Below are 23884 nucleotides of genomic sequence, written 5' to 3' on the forward strand. Positions count from 1 at the left end.
ATCATGATTTTGTGTTTCATTTTGCAGAGACAACATCTGTTGGTGGGATGAAGCAGCCCTTAATGAGGTGCTCCATGATCGTCACAGGGCTTTTTGGAAGGACAGACTGATTCTTTGCGAGCTTAAGAGAGAGATGTGGCCTAATAGAGAGCACGTGCAACCATAAAGATAAAGCTTGCATTCGCGGTGGCACAGTGGTTAGCACTGCTGCCTCACAGCGCCAAGGACCCGGGTTCGATTTCCAGCTTTGGGTCACTGTCTGTGCGGAGTCTGCACGTTCTCCCCGTGTCTGCGTGAGTTTCCTCCGGGTGCTCTCGTGTCCTCCCACAGTCCAAAAGACGTGCTGGTTAGGTGCATTAACCATGCTAAATTCTCCCTCGGTGTACCCAAACAGGCACCAGAGTGTGGCAACTAGGGGATTTTCACAGTAACCTCATTGCAGTGTTAATGTAAGCCTACATGTGACATGAATAAATAAACTTAAACTTGTTTCTTAAAAAAATAATAAATAACCTTAAACTACTTCCACAATCCCACAATGTCCCAAAGCATTTTGTCCCCAAGGATGGAATTCTGAAGTAGACATGCGCACAGCAAGATCCCAGAAAAAAGCAATACGAGAATGACTCGGCAATCAGTCTTTGTGAAGTTGACTGGGGGATGAATACATAGAACATAGAACATAGAAAGCCACAGCACAAACAGGCCCTTCGGCCCACAAGTTGCGCCGATCACATCCCCACCTCTAGGCCTATCTATAGCCCTCAATCCCATTAAATCCCATGTACTCATCCAGAAGTCTCTTAAAAGACCCCAACGAGTTTGCCTCCACCACCACCGACGTCAGCCGATTCCACTCACCCACCACCCTCTGAGTGAAAAACTTACCCCTGACATCCCCCCTGTACCTACCCCCCAGCACCTTAAACCTGTGTCCTCTCGTAGCAACCATTTCAGCCCTTGGAAATAGCCTCTGAGAGTCCACCCTATCCAGACCCCTCAACATCTTGTAAACCTCTATCAGGTCACCTCTCATCCTTCGTCTCTCCAGGGAGAAGAGACCAAGCTCCCTCAACCTATCCTCATAAGGCATGCCCCCCAATCCAGGCAACATCCTTGTAAATCTCCTCTGCACCCTTTCAATGGCTTCAACATCTTTCCTGTAATGAGGTGACCAGAACTGCGCGCAGTACTCCAAGTGGGGTCTAACCAGGGTCCTATAAAGCTGCAGCATTATCTCCCGACTCCTAAACTCAATCCCTCGATTAATGAAGGCCAGTACGCCATACGCCTTCTTGACCGCATCCTCCACCTGCGAGGCCGATTTAAGAGTCCTATGGACCCGGACCCCAAGGTCCTTCTGATCCTCTACACTGCTAAGAATGGTACCCTTCATTTTATACTGCTGCTCCATCCCATTGGATCTGCCAAAATGGATCACTACACACTTATCCGGGTTGAAGTCCATCTGCCACTTCTCCGCCCAGTCTTGCATTCTATCTATGTCTCGCTGCAACTTCTGACATCCCTCCAAACTATCCACAACACCACCTACCTTGGTGTCGTCAGCAAACTTACCAACCCATCCCTCCACTTCCTCATCCAGGTCATTTATGAAAATGACAAACAGCAAGGGTCCCAGAACAGATCCCTGGGGCACTCCACTGGTCACTGACCTCCATGCAGAGAAAGACCCCTCCACAGCCACTCTCTGCCTTCTGCAGGCAAGCCAGTTCTGGATCCACAAGGCAACAGCCCCTTGGATCCCATGCCCTCTCACTTTCTCAAGAAGTCTTGCATGGGGGACCTTATCGAACGCTTTGCTGAAGTCCATATAGACCACATCCACCGCTCTTCCTTCGTCAATGTGCTTGGTCACATTTTCAAAGAACTCAACCAGGCTCGTAAGGCACGACCTGCCCCTGACAAAGCCGTGCTGACTACTTTTGATCATACTAAACTTCTCTAGATGATCATAAATCCTGTCTCTCAGGATCCTCTCCACCAATACTGGCCAGGACATCGAGAAGAACTCTCCCTCCTGCTCTTGAAAATAGAGGCAGGGATCGTTTACACCAACCTGACAGAGCAGATGAGCGCCGGAACGCTACCACCCCACCAGCCATTGAATCGGAGCGGGCGAAGGTCCGACAACGGAAATCTCCGTTGACCTCAGGCGGGAACTTTCAGTCTCGCTCGAGCGAGGCTGTAAGATCCCGTCTGTTGTGTCAGTTTAATGTCTCATCCAAAAGATAGTGACTGGAGTTCTCTGATCTCGCCCGCAGTTTTAGCTGAGCGCCAAATTCTCCATTCTCGCTGGCAGCGGTGGCGGGAGCGGGTGAGATGGGAAAATCCCATCCCCTGGCAGTGCAGCACTCCCTCATTCCCGCACTGGAGTGTCAGCCTGGATTCACTTTTGATTTGATTTGATTTATTATTGTCACATGTATTAACATACAGTGAAAAGTATTGTTTCTTGCACGCTATACAGACAAAACATACTGTTCATAGAGAAGGAAACAAGAGAGTGCAGAATGTAGTGTTACAGTCATAGCTAGACTGTAGAGAAAGATCAACTTAATGCAAAGTAAGTCCATTCAAAAGTCTGACAGCAGCAGGGAAGCAGCTATTCTTGAGTTGGTGTACGTGACCTCAGACTTTTGTATCTTTTTCCCGACAGAAGAAGGTGGAAGAGAGAATGTCTGGGTATGTGGGTTCCTTAATTATGCTGGCTGCTTTTCCAAGGCAGCGGGAAGTGTAGACAGAGTCAATGGATGGGAGGCTGGTTTGAGTGATGGATTGGGCTACCTTCATGATCTTTTGTAGTTCCTTGTGTGTTAGGCAGAGCAGGAACCATACCAAACTGTGATACAACCAGAAAGAATGCTAACTATGGTGCATCTGTAAAAGTTGGTGAGAGTCGTAGCTGACATGCCAAATTTCCTTAGTCTTCTGAGAAAGTAGAGGCGTTGGTGGGCTTTCTTAACTATAGTGTCGGCATGGGGGGACCAGGATAGGTGATCTGGACACCTAAAAACTGAGCTCAAATCTCCGCAGTGGGGACTGACCACACAATCCGGTAATTTAGACACTGGATGACGACCAACAGAGCCACCGTTAACACCCGGATTATTTCATCTATACACACCCTTTGCAGAATAGGAAGGTTCAGCATCTGGAAGAGAACATTCAGTGTTCCCAACATCTGTTGAACAGAATTATTTACGGGCAGTAAGTGCATCTCGTGTGTCAAACTGTTTTACTAGGAACAGAACATTCTCAACAATTATCACAGAAACCTGCGACATCATCTGCTTCATTCTCTCCTCCTCAAACACACATCCCTGAACAACTTTGCCTTCTTTACCTGAAACTCGCTCTCCCCCTGACAGCAGCTTCGGTACTGCCCCTACCCTCCTCCCCACACCCACCCGACACCCGGGGATGGAGATCTCAGCTGGAGTCTCGCTCGCACGACTGAATGTTTTCATGCTGGAGGAAGTCCAACAGGGGAAAAGAAACAGATAGAAAGGATCTGGCAGCAGAGAGATACAATCATTGTAACAGGAACAACGTCCAGTTACATCAAACATGCTGGAAATGTGTCTGCCCTTCTCTATGGTCTCAACCCTATGACGGCACGGTGGCACAGTGGTTAGCACTGCTGCCTCACAGCGCCAGGGATCCGGGTTCAATTCCCAGCCTTGGTCACTGTCTGTGTGGAGTTTGCACATTTTCCCTGTATCTGCGTGGGTTTCCTCCAGGTGCTCCGGTTTCCTCCCACACTCCAAAGATGTGCGGGTTAGGTGGATTGGCCACCCTAAATTGACCCTTAGTATCAGGGGGACTGGCAGGGTAAATATGTGGGGTTATGGGGATGGGGCCTGGGTGGGATTGTAGTCAGTGCAGACTCGTGGGCTGAATGGCCTCCTTCTGCACTGTAGGGCTTCTATGATTCTATGAACTCTCGTCCAAATCTCCAGGTTCGCTTTAGAAGCTGTCAGCTTTGAAGGACTCTCTTCACCCGATTGAGACTGTGCTGGCACTTTGACAGAACTATCTAGTTAATCCCACTGCCTTGCTCTTTCCCTCTTCAAGGACCTATCCAGAGTAGGTGGGGATGGAAGAGGAGGGGCAGGAAAATGCACTGACCCCCTAGGGAATGGGAGGTGAGCTGGTAATGGTGTCATCGTCAAAACTGATCAATGACCTTAATTCGTTAGCATTGACTGGGCTGGACCAACATTCAGAAATAGAATCAGAGAATCCTTACAGTGCAGAACGAGGCCATTTGGTCCATCGAGTCTGCACCGACCACAATCCCACCCAGGCCCTATCCCTGTAACACCAAGTATTTATCCTACTAATCCCCCTGACACTAAGGGGCAATTTAGCATGGCCAATCCACCTAACCTGTACATCTTTGGAGTGTGGGCAGAAACTGGAGCACCCGGAGGAAACCCACGCAGATACGAGGAGAACGTGTAGACTCTGCACAGACAGTGGCTGGAATTGAACCCGAGTCCCTGGCTCTGTGAGGCAGCAATGCTAACCATTGTGCCACCGATATGTGGCTCCTTTAGACGTGGTTCAGTTTGGTATATAGGGGCAGTTTTACCATGGCAATTTGGTGCAGTTGGCGTGACCCATTGCCATTCTTGCTTTTCAGTGTCAGCGATGTGAGTTTTGCTCTGCCCATAGCACTCAAAACCCGAATCTTTCATGTTGCTGTCAAAGGAAGTTCAATTCCCAGCCTCTTTGTAAATCCCTTCACGTTCTCATGTCCTCCCAACCTCTGTAACCTCCTCCATCCCTCCAATCCACTGAGATATCTCTGCCGAACCAATCCTGGCAACTTGTGTATTCTTGATTTTAACTTTTCCACGCTCAGTCCTCTGTATTCAGCTGCCTGGGCCCTAACGCTCTGGAATTCCCTTCCCAGGCTTCTCTTATCTCCCTTAAGATCTATTTTTGACTGTTCTTTAGTTCAGCTGACCTAATATCTCTTCATGTGGTTCAGAGTCACATTTTGATTGACAATGCTCATATGAACGTATGGACAAGGAGAAGGAGTGGGCCACTCGGCCCCTCGAGGCTGCTACACCATTCAGTAAGATCAAACTCATCCGATATTAAACTCAGCCCCACATTCCCATCGACCCCCGATAACCTTTTACCCCCTTGCTTATCAAGAATCTATCTATCTCTGCCTTAAAAATATTCAAAGACTCTGCTTCCATTGCCCTCTGAGGAAGAGAGTTCCAAAGACTCAGAACCCGCTGAGATAAAAAATTCTCCTCACCTCTGTCCTAAATGGGCAATCCCTTATTTTAGTTTTAGTTTCTCCCACAAGAGGAAACATGCTCTCCACATCCACCCTGTCAATACCCCTCAGGATCTTTTATGTTCCAATGCGCTGCTATAAAGCACCTTAGGACAGAAGCGGATCCATTAATATTAATACCCGCCAAGAATATTGAGGATCTCCTAGTGGGAGAGTGTTCCGGACACAGAAGTACACCAATGTGCCGAGATTCTCAGCATGTTTGACCTCGAGTCAGTAAGAGCTCCACTAACAGATTCATGTGAGCTGAATGGATATTGGTCCCATGCCCAAAATCCATTAGATCACAAGATATAGGAACTGAATTAGGCCATTTAGCCCATCGAGTCTGCTCTGCCATTCGATCATGGCTGATAAGTTTCTCAACCCAATTCCCCCGCCTTTTCCCTGTAACCTTTGATCCCTTTACCAATCAAGAACCTATCTATCTCTGTCTTAAATACACTCAATGACCCAGACTCCAGCCTTCTGTGGCAATGAATTCCACAGATTCACCACCCTCTGGCTGACGAAAGTCCTCCTCATCTCAGTTCTAAAGGGTTGTCCCTTTACTCTGAGGCTTTGCCCTCGGATCCCAGTCTCTCTGACTAATGGAAACATCTTCCCCGAATCCATTCTATTTGGGCCTTTCAGTATTCTGTAAGTGCTCAATGCTGGGCTTGCTACTGGCACAAGACCAATAGGTTACCCATGTCTGTGACACAAGGATGTCTGAAAGCGAGACTTCAGGTTGACTGGAGTTGATGCATTGGGAAGTCCTCAGTGCTGACTGGAGTGATGGAGACCAGCAGTGAAGAAGGGTGTGGAGAAAACAGAGGGCAGGAGTTAAGAAAGCCCACCAATGCCTCTACTTTCTCAGAAGACTGAGGAAATTTGGCATGTCAGCTACGACTCTCACCAACTTTTACAGATGCGCCATAGAAAGCATTCTTTCTGGTTGTATCACAGCTTGGTATGGCTCCTGCTCTGCCCAAGACTGCAAGAAACTACAAAGAGTCGTGAACGAAGCCCAGTTCATCACTCAAACCATCCTTCCATCCATTGACACTGTCTACACTTCCTGCTGTCTTGGAAAAGCAGCCAGCATAATTAAGGACCCCACACACCCCGGACATACTCTCTTCCGCCTTCTTCCATTGGGAAAAAGATACAAAAGTCTCAGATCACATACCAACCAACTCAAGAAAAGCTTCTTTCCTGCTGCCACCAGACTTTTTAATGGACCAACCTTGCATTAAGTTGATCTTTCTCTACACGCTAGCTATGACTGTAACACTACATTCTGCACTCTCTTGTTTCCTTCTCCATGAATGGTATGCTTTGTCTGTATAGTGCGCAAGAAACAATATTTTTCACTATATACTAATACATGTGACAATAATAAATCAAATCAAGTCAAATTAAGGAAGAGAGAGTCCATAATGTTACAATTAGGCAAGCGGTCTGAACCAGATTGCCCAAGCAGTACTGTTTGGAAATAGAGGCTAAAATAATACTTTTATCATTCAAGCTACAAGAAAAATAAAACAAGTTTAACCTGATATACTGATCCACTGATACCACCTGCAAGTATTCAGTAAGATCCTAACAACTGGATGTGCTGAAACTGTAATGTTTACAATACCAAACAGAAAACGAGCACTGAACAGAAAAAAACTTCCATAAATCACTCAGAACAATCACATTGCCAATAAATCTGCTCTGAGTTATCTACAAGTAAGTTCTGAGCTGATGTAACAATCAGCATAACCTAGAGACACATCAAATCACAGAGACAGTGTGACCCATATCACGTCACCAAGGAACAAACAAAGGAGAGTTAACTCAACATCCTGGGAGTTCCCATTGATCCGAAACTCAACCGGACTAACCATATAAATACTGTGGCTACAAGAGCAGGTCAGAGGCTGGGAATACTGCAGCGAGTAACTCACCTCCTGACTTTCCAAAGCCTGTCCACCATCTACAAGGCACAAGTCAGGAGTGCGACGGAATACTCTCCGCTTGCCTGGATGGGTGCAGCACCAATTCAAGAAACTCGACACCATCCAGGACAAAGCAGTCCACTGACACCCCATCCACAAACATTCACTCCCTTCACCACCGGCACACAGTGGTAGCCATGTGTGCCACCTACAAGATGTACTGCAGGAACTCACCAAGGCTCCTTAGGCATCACCTTACAAACCCATGATCAGTACCATCTAGAAGGACAAAGGCAGCAAACACCTGGGGACACCACCACCTGGAGGCTCCCCTCCAAGTCACTTACCGCCCTGACTTGGAAATATATTGGCCGTTCCTTCTCTGTCGCTGGGTGAAAATCCTGGAACTGCCTCCCTAACAGCACTGTGGGTGTACATACACCACAGGGTCTGCAGCAGTAACAGGCAGTAATTCACCACCACCTTCTCAATGGCAATTAGGGATGGGCAATAAATGCTGGCCTGGCAAATAATATCCACATCCCGTTAATGAATAAAAAAAGACCATGAAACGCATCAAGCACCAACTGCCTGTCAATGAGGGAGAGAAATGCAAAACTCCCAGGAATGCAATTAGTTAGAAACAAAAATTCTGAGGGTAGAATTTTAAAATTGGCGAGTGCTTGGCGCTCACCATCCTGAGAGTCGGTGCATAACATGCTGATTCTCGGATGCCCACTGACATTTTAAACGCTCACCCGATCATTGATTGGCAAGGGGCAGAATTTCCACCCGCCCTTGGTAAACTCTAGCCAACCTGATTAGCTGACAGCTCTCCAAATCTGTCCAGACACAATGCTGCAGTGGGACCGTTCTCAAGGTGAATGGGAGGGTAAGGGATGCCCTGAGGGGTTAGGGGTGGGGCGATTGCAGAATTGGGGGGAGGGCTGGGGGAGTGGGAGGGCCAGAGCTCCAAGGACCCGGAGGGGAGGGTGCCCCAAAACTGAAGGAACAAATACCTATCGGAGCTGAGGGATGCCAGTTGTTGACCCTCTGGGCAACGTGCCCAGGTACTGACACTAAATTACACATCTGGCCAGCTGACCTTAATCCATTTGAAGATTATAATGGGGTCATTGTGTCTGAAATTGGCTGGATTGGTTTGGATCAGATAGGACAACAATGGAAACTAAAAGCAGACAGATTATAAAACTGATACTTGATCTGACCTTGCCAGTTTCCCGACAAGTGGCTCATACATACACTACATAAACAAATGCCAAATTTGGCATTAATGTGGCAGCATTTGGTGGCATGGTGGCACAGTGGTTAGCACTGCTGCCTCAAGCGCCAGGGACCGGGTTCAATTCCGGCCTCAGGTCACTGTCTGTGGAGTTTGCACATTCTCCCCGTGTCTGCGTGGATTTCCTCCAGGTGCTCCGGTTTCCTCCCACAGCCCAAAAATATGTGGATTTGGTTGATTGGCCATGCTAATAGGCCATTGCCCCTAGTGTCAGGGGATTAGCAGGGTAAATATGTGGGGTTACAGGAATAGGGCCTGGGTGGGATTGTGGTCGGTGCAGACTTGATGGGCTGAATGGCCTCCTTCTGCACTGTAGGGATTCTATGAATTCTAGCATTGCTTAGAGAGGGAAGAAGGAACAAGATTTGCAATTCTCTGCGATACAATCATTCAATTTGTCCTCTTGTGGCTTAGTCTCATACTCTTAACCTTGGGATGACTGATCGATAGCCAGAAACACAGGAGTTCTCGTTTTTAAACAGACTCACCATAGTTAAACTTCTCCTTGGAGGTCCAGCTTTTCTGTAAAGGCCAGTTCTGATCCCAGACTCCATCCAAGGTGCTGAGGAATGTGTCTTCTCCCTCATACTCCACAGAATAATCATCCTCTTCATCGTCATCCATCCCATTGGAGGAATCCAAGCTGCCGACTTCAGTCGAGTCCGGATACTCCCAGAACAGAGGCCAGAAGATGTCTTTGTGGGACAGCCATTCCGCCGATGAGATGGACCAGTCGTTTCGATTGCCCTTCAGGAGATCCATCTCGATCTCTGCCTGAGGATCATCCACCACCTCAATCGTGACCTGATCAGCAAAAAAAAACCCAAGCCTCAGTTTATCGAACCAATGACCAAGTCCTGATTTCTACCCTTGAACAGTCTAGCTCCTATTTTAGGGTTACGTCCCCTTATTCTGGGCTTCCCCCTCACCAAAGGAAATAGCCACAACTCCTTTAATCATCTTAAAGGCCTCAATTACATCACCCCCTCCAATCATCTATACTGAAGGAATTGAATGTTATGTAGGTTTGAGACCCAGTTATGCCCATTTGTACAGTACATTGTAGATGATTTACCTCCAACAGGGTCTGTTAAACTTCTGGAGGGCCAGTCACCCACTTTTAGCGGAAAGGTAGTACAGACAACTCCAGGCGATGGCCTAGTGGTATTATCGCTAGACTATTCATCCAGAAACTCAGCTAATGTTCTGGGGACCTGGGTTTGAATCCCATCACACCAGATGGAATTTAAATTTATTTAAAAATATCTGGAATTAAGAATCTACCGATGACCGTGAAACCATTGTCAATTGTCAGAAAACCCATCTGGTTCAGTAATATCCTTTAGGGAAGGAAAACTGCCATACTTACCTGCTGCGGCCTACATCTGACTCCAGAGCCACTGGAATGTGGTTGACTCCCAACTGCCCTTAGGCAACTAGGGATGGGCAATAAATGCTGGCCCAGCCAGCGACGCCCATGTCCCACGAATGAATAATTTTAAAAAAATGTCTGGAGTCTGGTTTATGGAGGTGGTCTGCTATGACAAGACAGTGTACAGTTTAGCTACAAAGTTGGCATGTTTGTAAGAGGTTCAAGCTAAGCTGACTTGAAAATGCTATGTAAATCCTAATGAACAAGGGAAAATGTCGAGGAGATGGGCAGCAGATAACTACCTCAACCTTATGGTGACATGAGAACCATTGGCTACACAAAAAAAAATGTATAGTCGCCATAGTCCTGAGTGACCATAGGCTGTTCGGCTAGACAAATATCATAACGTGGAGTCTATCTTTATCCCTCACTGAAGCTTCTGAGAGAATGTGCAACACAAATACCTCATTGATTTCCCAAAGGCAATCTAGACTCTGGTAAAAACATATATTCATCCATCCTTGCTTTTTTATTTTTCAATTCTGACTTGCTAGTCTCCAGGGACATAAGCACCCACAAGAGCCCTGCGCAGTACGTAAACCATCCCTGCACATTTTCCCATTGGCACACACCTTCTCCGTGTCTGCTTTCACATCTGAAGGGGTGAAATGTCCACCATGCAGGTATCTTTGATGTACATTGCTTAGGACTTGGGGAGAGAGACAAGTGACAGAAATTGTTCCTTGAAGCAGCAAGGGTTCATTTAAATGGAGTGGGATTGCCATTTCCGAGCTCACTCGTACCTTTCTCTACACTGTCTGCTACCTTTTCAAGTTAATGGAAATTGTTAGTTGGCCGTTTCTCTGGGGGACATTTAATTACGTTTGAATTACAAGGAGAATTATTTTTGCCAGATTGAGGTTACTTCTCAGCCATGCCCACCCCAAGGTCTCGCCCCCAAGATTGTGTTTGATTCTGGCCTGAGGTTACTGTCTGTGCAGAGTCTGCACGTTCTCCCCGTGTCTGCGTGGGTTTCCTCCGGGTGTTCCGGTTTCCTCTCACAGTCCAAAAGACATGCTGGTTAGGTGGATTGGCCATGCTAAATTGACCCTCAGTATCCCAAGATGTGCAAATTAAGAGGATTAGCCATGGTAAATTGTCCCTTAGTGTCCCATGGTGTGCCGGTTAGGGGGATTAGCACATGGTAAATGCACACGGTTACAGGGATAGGACAGGGAGGAGAGCCTGATTAAATTGCTCTTTCAGAGAGTTAGTGCAGACTCGATGGGCCAAGTGGCCTCCTTCTGCATTCTATAGTTCTATAGTTGGGAATATGTTACAGTGCAGTGGGTGCGATGGTACAGTGGGTGCAATGGGGCAATGTACATGAACAGGCGCCGGAGTGTGGTGACGAGGGTGCGGCTTGATGGGCCGAAAGGCCTCTCTCTGCACTGTAGGGATTCTATGATTCTATGAGTGGTCGGCGGGCTGTTCCAAAATGCAATGTCATGGCTGAGGCCACTCTAAAGAACAGGCCAGAACCCTCACCTAACCTCCATGCGACATTACACAATTAGCCCAGCTTTCGAGTGTGCGCACGAGTATTCCTAAGTTAAGTTACTGTGAAAATTCCCTAGTCGACACACTCCTGCGTCTGTTCAGGTTCACTGAGGGAGAATTTTAGCATGGCCAATGCACCTAACCAGCATGTCTTTCAGACTGTGGGAGGAAAACCACGCAGACACGGGGAGAACGTGCAGACTCCGCACGGTGACCCGAGGCCGGGAATCAAACCTGGATCCCTGGCACTGTGAGGCAGCAATGCTAACTAACCACTGTGCCACCGTGCCACCCCAAATGCAAACAATATTGTTTTATAAGATTTATGCTACTGTTGATTTTGATTATCATGGATATTACTTCAGAATTATGATGACTTTAGAAGATAAAATGGAATTTTTCAGATAAACCTTGTGGTATTAATGTTTATGATATCAAAATGTTGATGCTTTCATTTAATTTTTAAAAAAATTGTGCATAAATTTATTACATTCAGTAGCAAAATATTTTTAGTTGCCACACTAATTCTGATGGGTTTTTTTCGAGTGAGGTTTGACTACTCGATGTTCCCCAGGATCTCTGACTCTGCCTCAGTGTCCACAGCTGAGAAAGTTTGGGAACCGCTGGGATAATGTCCTTTATCGTGATTCAGAACATAAATGATGTAAAACTCTATAACCTCGGTCAGTCCCGGCGTCACGCAGGGAAGCACTCAGAATGTAGCAGGGACAGGGGTCACCAGGAATGTGTTACCAGAGCCAGTGGGGCATCTTAAGGGTTATCAGGCCAAGGGTCATCAAGTCAAAGGTTATCAGTGTGCATGTGAAAGGGTCGCCGTGGTAACGGTTCTGTTATCAGCCCGGGTGATCCACTGACTGATGTATAAAGTGCTCAAAAGCCTTCAGTCTTACAACTGCAGGGCTTGTTGCCATCTGGTACACAGTGCTTGGATCTGTGGGACAATGAAGTCCTTTCTCCCCCCCTCACAGTGGTCAAGTTAGTGACGTAGTCTTCCTGTGTGGGGCAGTTGGGCTTCATGTTGCCAAAGGCGGGAGTTATACACAAACTCTCCTCCGCCTGAGGCTCCGGCTGAATTTGACTTGGCTGCAATAGTGTTCACGGCCAATCGACCTTCACAACTCTGGCACCGGACTGAGGAGCCGCATTTATTGGCTATCAGTTGTCCCACCGTGGGCCCCAACTTCAAAAGAGTGCCCGATTGAACCTTGGAAGCCAAGTCTGGAACTAGTTAAACTGTTTTATTGAATGAAGTGAATATCAGTAGAAGTGGTGGCAGTGCATGTGTTTAATTTAAAAAGCTGGAGTGAATGAGAGAGACAAGCCAGGACACAGAGAGAGAGAGAGAGAGGATAATGGGTAAGGGGGCTGAAGGGTCCAACATGTTGTTTTGGTTAATTGTGCATTGTTTAGTTTACATGAGGTATAGGGCACTGTAAAAGGCCGTTTGGCCCAACCAATCCATTCTGATACACCATTCGAGCCTCCTCCCATCTTTCTTCATCTAAATCGAACATTGTAACCCTCGATTCCCTTCACCCTCTTTACTTCCTCTTAAATACATCTCCACTATTCACCCCAACCACTCGCTGTGGTAGTAGTAGTGATACAGTGGTTGGCACTGCTGTCTCACAGCGCCAGGGACCTGGATGTCGAATTTGCACCATTCTCCCCGTGTCTGCGTGGGTTTCCTCTGGGTGCTCCGGTTCCCTCCCACAAAGTCCAGAGATATGCAGGTTAGGTGGATTGGCCATGCTAAATTGCCTCTTAGTGTCTAAAGGTGTGCAGGCTAGGTGGATTGGCCATGCTAAACTGTCCCTTAATGTCCAAAGATGTGCAGGTTAGGTGGTTTGACCATGCTAAATTGCCCCTTAGTGTCTAAAGATATGCAGGTTAGGTGAATTGGCCATGCTAAATTGCCCCTTAGTGTCTAAAGATGTGCAGGCTAGGTGGATTGGCCATGGTAAATGCGTGAGGTTATGGAGATAGGGCAGGGGTTGGACCTGGGTAAGGTGCTCTTTCGGGGAGTCAGTGCAGACTCGATGGACTGAATAGCCTCCTTCTGCACTGTAGGGATCCGATGGTTCTGTAGGCATTCTCACCACTCGCCGGGTAAAGAAGCTTGTTCCCAATTCCCAATTTGGCTTTCTTAGTGACTGTCTTATATGTCTCTAATTATGCCCTTCAATGGAAACATTCTCTCTGCAGTTTTGTATCATCAGATTAACATTTCAATAATAATGTAGTTCACACAATGGAGCGTCTACAATCTAATCTCAGTCTCAATAGCAGCGTCAGTGTGGGAGCTGAGAGTGTTTTTCAAAATTGTCAAAGAACAGGAAAATCAAAGGCTTTTCATCTTTAACATTCTAATACAGAACACTTAGTTTAACTGCTAAAATAAAAGCAAAATATAAGTTTGTTCAGCAATGGGGAGGCGATGGCCTGGTGGTATTAACGTTCAACTGTTAATCCAGAGACTCAGCTTATGTTCTGGGGACCTGGGTTCGAATCCCACCACGGCAGATGGTGGAATTAGAATTCCATAAGATAAAAATCTGGAATTAAGAATCTACTGATGACCATGAAACCATTGTTGATTGTCGGAAAAGCCCATCTGGTTCACTAATGTCCATTAGGGGAGGAAATCTGCGTCCTTTCCTGGTCTGACCTACATGTGACTCCAGAGACACAACAATGTGGTTGACTCTCTACTGCCCTCTGAAATGGCCGAGCGAGACACTCTGTTCAAGGGCAACTAGGGATAGGCAATAAATGCTGGCCCACAAATGAATAAGAATTTAAAAATAATGCCGGAGGGAGGGGGGATCAGAGATTGCTATGCAGATCCCTCCCCTGGGAGAGTGAATGCTGAGTTCAGTCTACGTTTTACCAGGTTAGACATGGACTGTGGATGGGAGAGGCTTGATGGACCATCTCCTGCCCGCAAGCTTTGCCACACTTACAGAGTACAGCAATCGTTTCTCTCACCTGGATGTTTGGGTTCTGGGCGTTCAGGTCGGCGTTAGTCAGGTCAGGGAAATTCTTCAGGTCCAAGACGAAAGGATCCACCTCCTCCAAGTTGGAACCAAACTTTGGCTGGGCCTGGGTGCCCTGTGTCCCTTGAGGAGACCACCGGCGCTTGTGGCGTTGCTGACTGCTCTGCTTCCAACTCTGCAACTTGTTATTTTCCCGCATTGGCTCCGGAGTTTGAGTCGACCTTGACATCAAATGACCTTTGACCTTCTGAATGAAAAGGAAGATTGAGACAAGGGTGACAGTCAGTAAAATAGCCTAAACCCTTTTGTGAAATGGGAGATTGCAGTTTGTTGATTTATTTTAGTCTCGCTCCAACCCCCACCTCCCCTCTGCCCCCCACCCCCCCTCCCCCCCCCCCCCCCCTCCCCCCCACCCAGTTGACTCTTGCTGTGCTAATGTTTCAGCTAAGCCCTTGTCCAGAGCGAGGAGCTTCTTCAGGGTCTGGTTTTCCTGAGGCGACTTTCTCACCTGCCGGAGGACATGGTGGGTCACTGCTCACCCTCAGCTGGATTAAACCCAACCTTTGAAATAGATTGAAACAGTTTCTGTGGCACGATAGACAGAGAGAGAGAGAGAGAAAACAGGTTTTTAGGTGTCCAGATCACCAACAACCTGTCCTGGTTCCCCCCATGCTGATGCTACAGTTAAGAAAGTCCACCAACGCCTCAACATTCTCAGGAGGCTAAGGAAATTCGGCATGTCCGCTACGACTCTCACCAACTTTTACAGATGCACCATAGAAAGCATTCTTTCTGGTTGTATCACAGCTTGGTATGGCTCCTGCTCTGCCCAAGACCACAAGAAACTACAAAGGGTCGTGATTGTAGCCCAATCCATCATGCAAACCAGTCTCACATCCATTGACTCTGTCTACACTTCCCACTGCCTCGGGAAAGCAGCCAGCATAATTAAGGACCCCACGCACCCCGGACATTCTCTCTTCCACCTTCTTCCTTCAGGAAAAAGGTACAAAAAAATGTGAGGTCACATACAAACCAACTCAAGAACAGCTTCTTCCCTGCTGCCATCAGAGTTTTGAATGGACCTACCATATATTAAGTTGATCTTTCTCTACACTGTAGCTATGACTGTAACACTACCTTCTGCACCCTCTTCTTTTCTTCTTCCCTATGTACTCTATGAACGATATGCTTTGTCTTTATAGTGCGCAAGAAACTATACTTTTCACTGTATCTCAATGTGTGACAATAATAAATCAAATCAAAAACTGTGTGATAATGTTGTAAGCTTTACATCATGCAGATGGAAAGCAGTGAGAGAGAGAAAGGTAATAGCTGAGCCTCTCTGTCATTTTAACTTGATGTCCGAGTAACATCACTATAATCTGGGGCAACATTGGCAGGGTATCTGCTTTACCTCTGGGGGACCTGCAGCAAAATAATGAACTCCTGGGTTTGATGAGATGTGCGAGTATTCACCACTTGAAAGGATTGCATTTATTGACAGCTAAAGCGGCTCCCATGGAATCACTCCCAGTCAGACACTGGCCGGAATTCTCCCACCTTGCCCGCGGCTGGGATTCTCCAGTCCCGCTGCAGTGAAGGCAGATTTGGTTGAGTGCCAAATTCTCCATTCTCATCGGCAGTGGTCGCGGGGTGAACGGGACTGGAGAATTCCGGCCACTGTTGCTGTGATTCCTCTTGTAACAGCAGCAATGCCTCACTATGTAACACACAAGGGGGATCTTTTTGAAACTTACAGGATACTGCGAGGCCTGGATAGAGTGGATGTGGAGAGGATGTTTCCACTAGTAGGAAAAACTAGAACCAGAGGGCACAACCTCAGGGTAAAGGGACAATCCTTTAAAACAGAGATGAGGAGGAATTTTTTCAGCCAGAGAGTGGTGAACCTGTGGAACTCTTTGCCGCAGAAGGTTGTGGAGGCCAGGTCATTGAGTGTCTTTAAGACAGAGATAGATAGGTTCTTGATTAAAAAGGGGATCAGGGGTTATGGGGAAAAGGCAGGAGAATGGGGATGAGAAAAATATCAGCCATGACTGAATGGCAGAGCAGACTCGATGGACCGAGTGGCCTAATTCTGCTCCTATGTCTTATGGTCTTAATGTATTATTCTGCTGTGGAGACGGAGTTGCGTTAAAACAACGTCTATTTTATGGCTTTAAACAGAGTCAAGCAGAGTTTTCAGTGAAAGAATTATGTGTGGTTTGGAACCTATTTGTAAATGTCATTCAAAACAAATGTATAACTTTCTTTCTCTTTTTATACTTTTGAGCCATCAGCATGTGACATCTAGAGAGCGATAGTTTCATAGAATCCCTACAGTGCAGAAGGAGGCCATTCAGCCCATTGAGCCTGCACCAACAACAATCCCACCCAGGCCCTATCCCCATAACCCCAGTATTTATCCAGCTAGTCCCCCTGACACTAAGGGGCAATTTAGCATGGCCAACCCACCTAACCTGCACATCTTTGGACAATGGGAGGAAACCCCCCGCAGACATGGGGAGGAAGTGCAAACTCCACACAGACAATGACCCAAGCTGGGAATTGAACCTGGGTCCCTGGCGCTGTGAGGCAGCAGTGCTAACCACTGTGCCACCATGCCACCCGTTTCTCTCAAAACCTTTATATATAACAGTTTTAACAAAATGTTGTTCAATTTAAATTGGAATTCAGGGCTTGAAATTGGAAAAGAAATGCCGGAAACCCAGAACAGTTTGGTTGCTCTGCCCTACCCCTCAGTGGCGGAGGTCTTGAGGCACAGAGGATAGCTTGCCTCCCCCTGAGCCAGAGGCTCATCAAAGCCCTTCAGTTACACCCTCACAACAAATTCATTGGTTGCTCTGATGGTATTGGACGATTGTGAAGGATGATGGGTGGGAGGGGGTGGGGGTGGGAATACCAGGAAAATGCCGTAGGAAGGAGGAGGAATCACACGGTGGTGCGGAGGGAAAAACACTGCAGAGCTGCCTCAGCCGGGACGATGCTGTTTAAAGAGGGAAAGGTTACAAGGTACTAGAGAGAAACATCTCAGGAAGAACAACAAAAAGAGAAGGGATTTGCGTTTGAGAGCTCTCTGAATGACATAATTCAACAAATTCCACTGGCAAAGGGAAACCTCCTCAGCCACAGAGTGAGCGTTTTTCTTCTCTCACTGTTTCTGCCTCATGTACGTTTTTTTTAAAGTTTTGCTTTTTATATCCTTTTGCGGTTTCCTGTGCTACGATTCACAGCAAACAAGTATAGCATTAACATTCCTTCATTACGATCTGACTACAGAGACAGACCATGAGGAATGCACCAAGCACTGGGCAGTGCAATCAATTCATGGGAATTTTCCAGGGAGGGACTCGATCTCCCAGCATGCCTCTTGCTCCACTGGGCAGCAGTGACTGGATCTCAGTCATAAAGATGTAATGGGAGAAGGGAGTCGGCCATCTGGCCCCTTGAACCCTGGCCTCTCAGTAAGATTATAGCTGGCCTTCTGCCTCAACTTCACTTTCTCACCCTATCCCCACTATCCCTCGATTCCCTTAAGAGTCCCAAAATCTATCGATCTCTGCCTTGAATATTCTCACAAAGATGGAGCAGCTTCATCCCCAGCCAGATCAGCAGTGGTCTTATTGAATGGTGGAGCAGACCTAAAGGGTCCACTCTTGCTTCTATTCCCTTATTTTCTCTCTGGTGTAGAGAATTCCAAAGATTCATCACCTTCTTGGTGAAGAAATTGCTCGGCATCTCGGTCCCAAATGATCGACCCTTTATCCTGAGACTGCGTCCGATAGTTCCAAGCTCTCCAACCAGGAGAAGCAACCTCTCCGTGTCCACCCTCCTCTGAACCTTACATGTTTCGACAAGATCACCTCTCATTCTTTGAAAGTCCAGTGTAGGTCGGTCGCATCTGCTCAATAAAGCCGTGTTTTCAAAGCATTCCAATCGGTGGATTTTATTTAATGGTGGGCATGGGATAGAAACATCATCAACAGTGCACGGTTTGTGTGGTAAAGTTGTATTTTGAATGCCAAAAATAACAACTTATCTTTGAAATGTAGCCACATTTCATTCCACCAGTTCTGAAACTCTCTATGATTTCTGTTACTCCCTGATTTTCATGGTGTCTTCAGCTGCCAGGACCTCCCCCCCCCCCCCCCCCCCCCCAGTAAGATACAAGATCCCATTGCAAGCCTGTGGCAAGTGATCTTGAGTTGTTTTCAATGAGGGCGGCACCTTCTGCTGAGGGAGGTGTTCTTGCTGCCGATTGCTGTCTACTGACCTCTGCTGGCAAGGTAAGAAGTCTCACAACACCAGGTTAAAGTCCAACAGGTTTATTTGGTGGCACCAAGTGCTACCAAATAAACCTATTGGACTTTAACCTGGTGTTGTGAGACTTCTGACTGTGCTTATCCCAGTCCAATGCCGGCAGCTCCACATCCCTGCTGGCAAGGGCAGGAATGTGGCTATTGCATGCACACATGCCCAAGGCATTGGGCATTGTTTTCCACAATCATATAGTCATACAGCATGGACAGCCTGCTGATACTTCCAGTCTAAGATCATAAGAAATAGGAGAAGTAGACCATTCGGCCCATTGAACCTACTTACCATTCAGTAATATCATGGCTGATCTGACTGTGGCTTCAATTCCACTTTCTTTCCTGTCCCCCATAACCCTTGACTCTTGCACTGACTCAGGAAGCCAGGCTGGAAAGCAACATAGTTTCCCCTCACTGCCATACGATGGGGCCTTCTCCGTCGCTTAGCCCATGGCCTCATCTCGATCGTTTGTAGGGTCCGGTTGGAGGAGAGGGGGGGGGGGGGCATGTAATGGATGGCCCACTACAGGGGCCTCATCCCTAGTGGCACCTCTGACTGGGTGTCCACCATATCTGTCTCCATTTCCGAGCCAGAATCTTCATCGTCCAGAGCACTGGCTCTTGAGTTTTTAGAGGGTGATCTGCAGGCTGGTGTGAAGGACGCAGAAGGTGGCGTGTCCATAGAAACAGTTGCCTCAGTGGAGGGTTCTCTGTGACGGAGGTGATCTTCTTTAAGGTCAGTAATACTGAATAAACCCTCAGACACTCAGTGAAGCCACTGTTTTGCCCTGCAGAGAGTTAGACATTGCCTCAGCTGCAATCAGGGACAGATGAGACCTGAAATAATCCTCATCACTGGGGCAAATGAAAAGCAGATCACAGAGCAACAAGAAGCTGTATCTCATCACCACCTCGTGTTAGAACATAGAACAGCACAGCACAGAACAGGCCCTTCGGCCCACGATGTTGTGCCGAGCTTTATCTGAAACCAAGATCAAGCTATCCCACTCCCTATCATCCTGGAGTGCTCCATGTGCCTATCCAATAACCGCTTAAATGTTCCTAAAGTGTCTGACTCCACTATCACTGCAGGCAGTCCATTCCACACCCCAACCACTCTCTGCGTAAAGAACCTACCTCTGATATCCTTCCTATATCTCCCACCATGAACCCTATAGTTATGTCCCCTTGTAATAGCTCCATCCACCCGAGGAAATAGTCTTTGAACGTTCACTCTATCTATCCCCTTCATCATTTTATAAACCTCTATTAAGTCTCCCCTCAGCCTCCTCCGCTCCAGAGAGAACAGCCCTAGCTCCCTCAACCTTTCATCATAAGACCTACCCACCAAACCAGGCAGCATCCTGGTAAATCTCCTCTGCACTCTTTCCAGCGCTTCCACATCCTTCTAATAGTGAGGTGACCAGAACTGCACACAATACTCCAAATGCGGTCTCACCAAGGTTCTGAACAGTTGCAGCATAACCCCACTGCTCTTAAACTCCAGCCCCCTGTTAATAAAAGCTAACACACTATAGGCCTTCTTCACAGCTCTATCCACTTGAGTGGCAACCTTTAGAGATCTGTGGATATGGACCCCAAGATCTCTCTGTTCCTCCACAGTCTTCAGAACCCTACCTTTGACCCTGTAATCCACTTTTAAATTAGTCCTACCAAAATGAACCACCTCACATTTCTCAGGGTTAAACTCCATTTGCTATTTTTCAGCCCAGCTTTGCATCCTATCTATGTCTCTTTGCAGCCTACAACAGCCCTCCACCTCATCCACTACTCCACCAATCTTGGTGTCATCAGCAAATTTACTGATCCATCCTTCAGCCCCCACCTCTAAGTCATTAATAAAAATCACAAAGAGCAGAGGACCAAGCACCGATCCCTGTGGCACTCCGCTAGCAACCTGCCTCCAGTCCGAAAATTTTCCATCCACCACCACCCTCTGTCTTCGATCAGAGAGCCAGTTACCTATCCAATCTGCCAACTTTCCCTCTACCCCACACCTCCTTACTTTCATCATAAGCCGACCATGGGGGACCTTATCAAACAATCAAACATGTTGGAGGAAGCCTGGGAGAGCTTTGCAAACACAGAGACCAGCCAGTGAAAGGGTAAAAGTTCCACGCTGGGCATCTGATCAACTTGCTAAAACCCCTTACGCTGAGTGGGGTTACACCTCATTCAAAAAGATACCCCATAAACAGGGTCACTATTATCCACAATCTCACCAACCGGATCCCCATTAACCAGAGTTTCAACATCTGGGTCCCCATTAACCAGAATCTCAACAACCGGATACTCATTAACCGGAATCTCACCATCCGGATCCCCATTAACCAGAGTTTCAACATCCAGGTCCCCATTAACCAGAGTTTCAACATCCGGGTCCCCACTAACCAGAATCTCAACATCCAGATCCTCATCAACCAGAATCTCAACATCCAGGTCCCCATTAACCAGAGTTTCAACATCCAGATCCCCAATTACCAGAATCTCAACATCCAGATCCCCATTAACCAGAATCTCAACATCCAGGTCCCCATTAACCAGAGTTTCAACATCCAGACCCCCATTAACCAGAATCTCAAAATCCAGATCCCCATTAACCAGAGTTTCAACATCCAGATCCCCATTATCCGGAATCTCAACATCCAGGTCCCCATTAACCAGAGTTTCAACATCCAGATCCCCAATTACCAGAATCTCAACATCCAGATCCCCATTAACCAGAATCTCAACATCCAGGTCCCCATTAACCAGAGTTTCAACATCCAGACCCCCATTAACCAGAATCTCAAAATCCAGATCCCCATTAACCAGAGTTTCAACATCCAGATCCCCATTAACCAGAATCTCAACATCCAGGTCCCCATTAACCAGAGTTTCAACATCCAGACCCCCATTAACCAGAATCTCAAAATCCAGATCCCCATTAACCAGAGTTTCAACATCCAGATCCCCATTATCCGGAATCTCAACATCCGGGTCCCCATTAACCAGATCCTCACTGGTTCAATGTCAGACAATTTGGTGAATGAAACACAAATGTTTCCTTTGCATTTCCGGGATTTGGAACATCTCCCTCTCTGACACACACACAAATACACACACACATGCAGACAGACAGAGACGCACAGATACAGACACACAGATACTTACACACACACAAACATACACACGCACAGATATACACACAGAGGTGTACACATACTGCCACAGATACACACAGATATACAAACACACGCACACTGCTACATAGACAGATATACACACTGCCACAGATATACTGAGATATACACACACTGCCGTAGATACAAACAGAGACACACACACACACACACAGACAATATGTGCAGAAAGACTAACTGAAGCAGCAGCAGACAGGAGAGAGTTTGAACATTGCGGCAAGAGTTGGGAGTTTGAGTCGATGCAGCCACAACGGCACCCGCGTCCCCCAATGTGGAATCTGTGCAGTGTGAACCGCTCACATCCCTGATTTTAATAACATTCCGGGATCGCACACTGCCGGCGGGGGGAGCGGGAGGGGGGCGGAATGTTAGTGTCTACACCCGGTGCACTGAGCAATCCAAATCCTGAACAACACGTGGACAAAATTCAAGGAGAAGCTGAACTCAAACAAAACCCACCCCAACTTCAACAATATTCACCCCAAATTCAACCCCCCCCCCCCCCTCCGGGAAGCATCAGGCTGTGATCTCTGTCTGGCTCACCTGGGTGTCACATTCCCAGTCAAGTCAACACTCCTAAAGGGAGGAATGCTGGAACAGCTTCACTATAGAAATCACACCTCGCTGCATTCTGTAACCTCCTGATTCTCACTGCCCACTGGGTGCCCCCACAGTCAGAGGCACCTGGATTCCCAGGGAGGGGTGGGGTAAGGGGGAGATTTGTCTTCACCCTGAACTGCCTAGGGGATTTTCACAGTAACTTCATTGCAGTGTTAATGTAATCAATAAACTTTAAAACTGACTCTGCTCTCTCCCTCTGTCTCTGCATCGCCAACAGGAAAGAGGGGCGGGGGGGGGGGGGGGACAAAGCCCGAGGCACATTTCAGCACACAGACCCCACATTCCAAGCTTCAACACAATATCAGAAGCCCCACTTTTCAATTGCTAGCTTCCAATGATTGAATTTTAAAATAATAATCTTCTCCATTCATATTTCCAAAGATTCTCTCTCTCTCTGTTGTGCTTTCCTTTTTTAAAAAAAAACTTAAGAAGACACTCACCTCCTGTTCTACACTCTCGCTTTCCTGCTGGCTTCTGGGCTCGAGTTTCGCAGTTGGAATTCCTCGGAGCAAGGCGAAGAAAGTGGTCAGAGAAAGGAGCGCGAGGAGCCGGGCTGTGTGTGTGAGAAGCTGCATCACCTCACCCTGTGTGTGAAATCTGAAATAAAATCCGAGGCTGCACTGGGACTATCCCAGCCTGTGTGTGTGGCTACAGACACTCCTCAGTTTGTGGGGAAACCTCTCGTCTCTCCTCGCTGCCGCTCCCGAGTGAGTTTCCTCCCTCTCAGTCTCAGCACTTGATGTTCAAGATTAAAGTGATTTTTTTCTCTCCCTCTCCCCTCCCTCAATCGCAGTCACTGGTAAATAATCAAACACCTTTCTAAACCTTGCAAACTGACCCAGCTGTCTGCGCCGAGGTGAAACTGACAACTGTTGATATTGAGAGGCAGACGGGTTATTAAAGGGGGGTCTGCCTAACAGTGTGACTGCTGTCTCTCACTGTCCGGAGCCCAGTGCTCCCTGTGCAGTGAGGCAGGCGTCTCAGTCTCCAGAAACCCCAGCTCTCTCTCCCTCTCTATATTTCTCCTTCCCTCTCTATTTCCCCTCTCTTTTTCTTGCTCTCTCTATTCTCTCTCTCTATTCTCTCTCTCTATTCTCCCTCTCTATCTTTATTTCTCTATTTCTCTCTCTCTATTTCTCTCTCCCTCTCTTTATCTCTCTCTCCTTGTCTCTATCTCTATCTGTATTTCTCTCTCTCTATTGTCC

At 47.3% G+C, this 23884-nt stretch overlaps 1 protein-coding gene across 2 annotated transcripts in view; it reads right to left on the reverse strand.

Moving 5' to 3' along the window:
- ism2a (isthmin 2a) overlaps nucleotides 1–23568 on the reverse strand; it is a 38542-nt gene extending 14974 nt beyond the window's left edge. Inside the window, exons 1-3 of one of the 2 annotated variants that reach the window (XM_078234379.1) lie at nucleotides 23120–23568; nucleotides 14514–14765; nucleotides 9061–9376 (exon numbers count right to left, since the gene is read on the reverse strand). In XM_078234379.1, coding sequence (XP_078090505.1) covers nucleotides 9061–9376; nucleotides 14514–14765; nucleotides 23120–23254 — 703 coding nt within the window. In that variant the 5' untranslated portion in view covers nucleotides 23255–23568. Of the gene's footprint in view, nucleotides 1–9060; nucleotides 9377–14513; nucleotides 14769–23119 lie in introns of both variants that reach the window. The other variant, XM_078234378.1, reaches the window with a different exon arrangement.
- Between the last annotated feature and the right edge of the window lie 316 nt (nucleotides 23569–23884).

The sequence above is a fragment of the Mustelus asterias genome, chromosome 18 (assembly GCF_964213995.1).
Source record: "Mustelus asterias chromosome 18, sMusAst1.hap1.1, whole genome shotgun sequence".
In the NCBI taxonomy this organism is placed as follows: domain Eukaryota; kingdom Metazoa; phylum Chordata; class Chondrichthyes; order Carcharhiniformes; family Triakidae; genus Mustelus; species Mustelus asterias.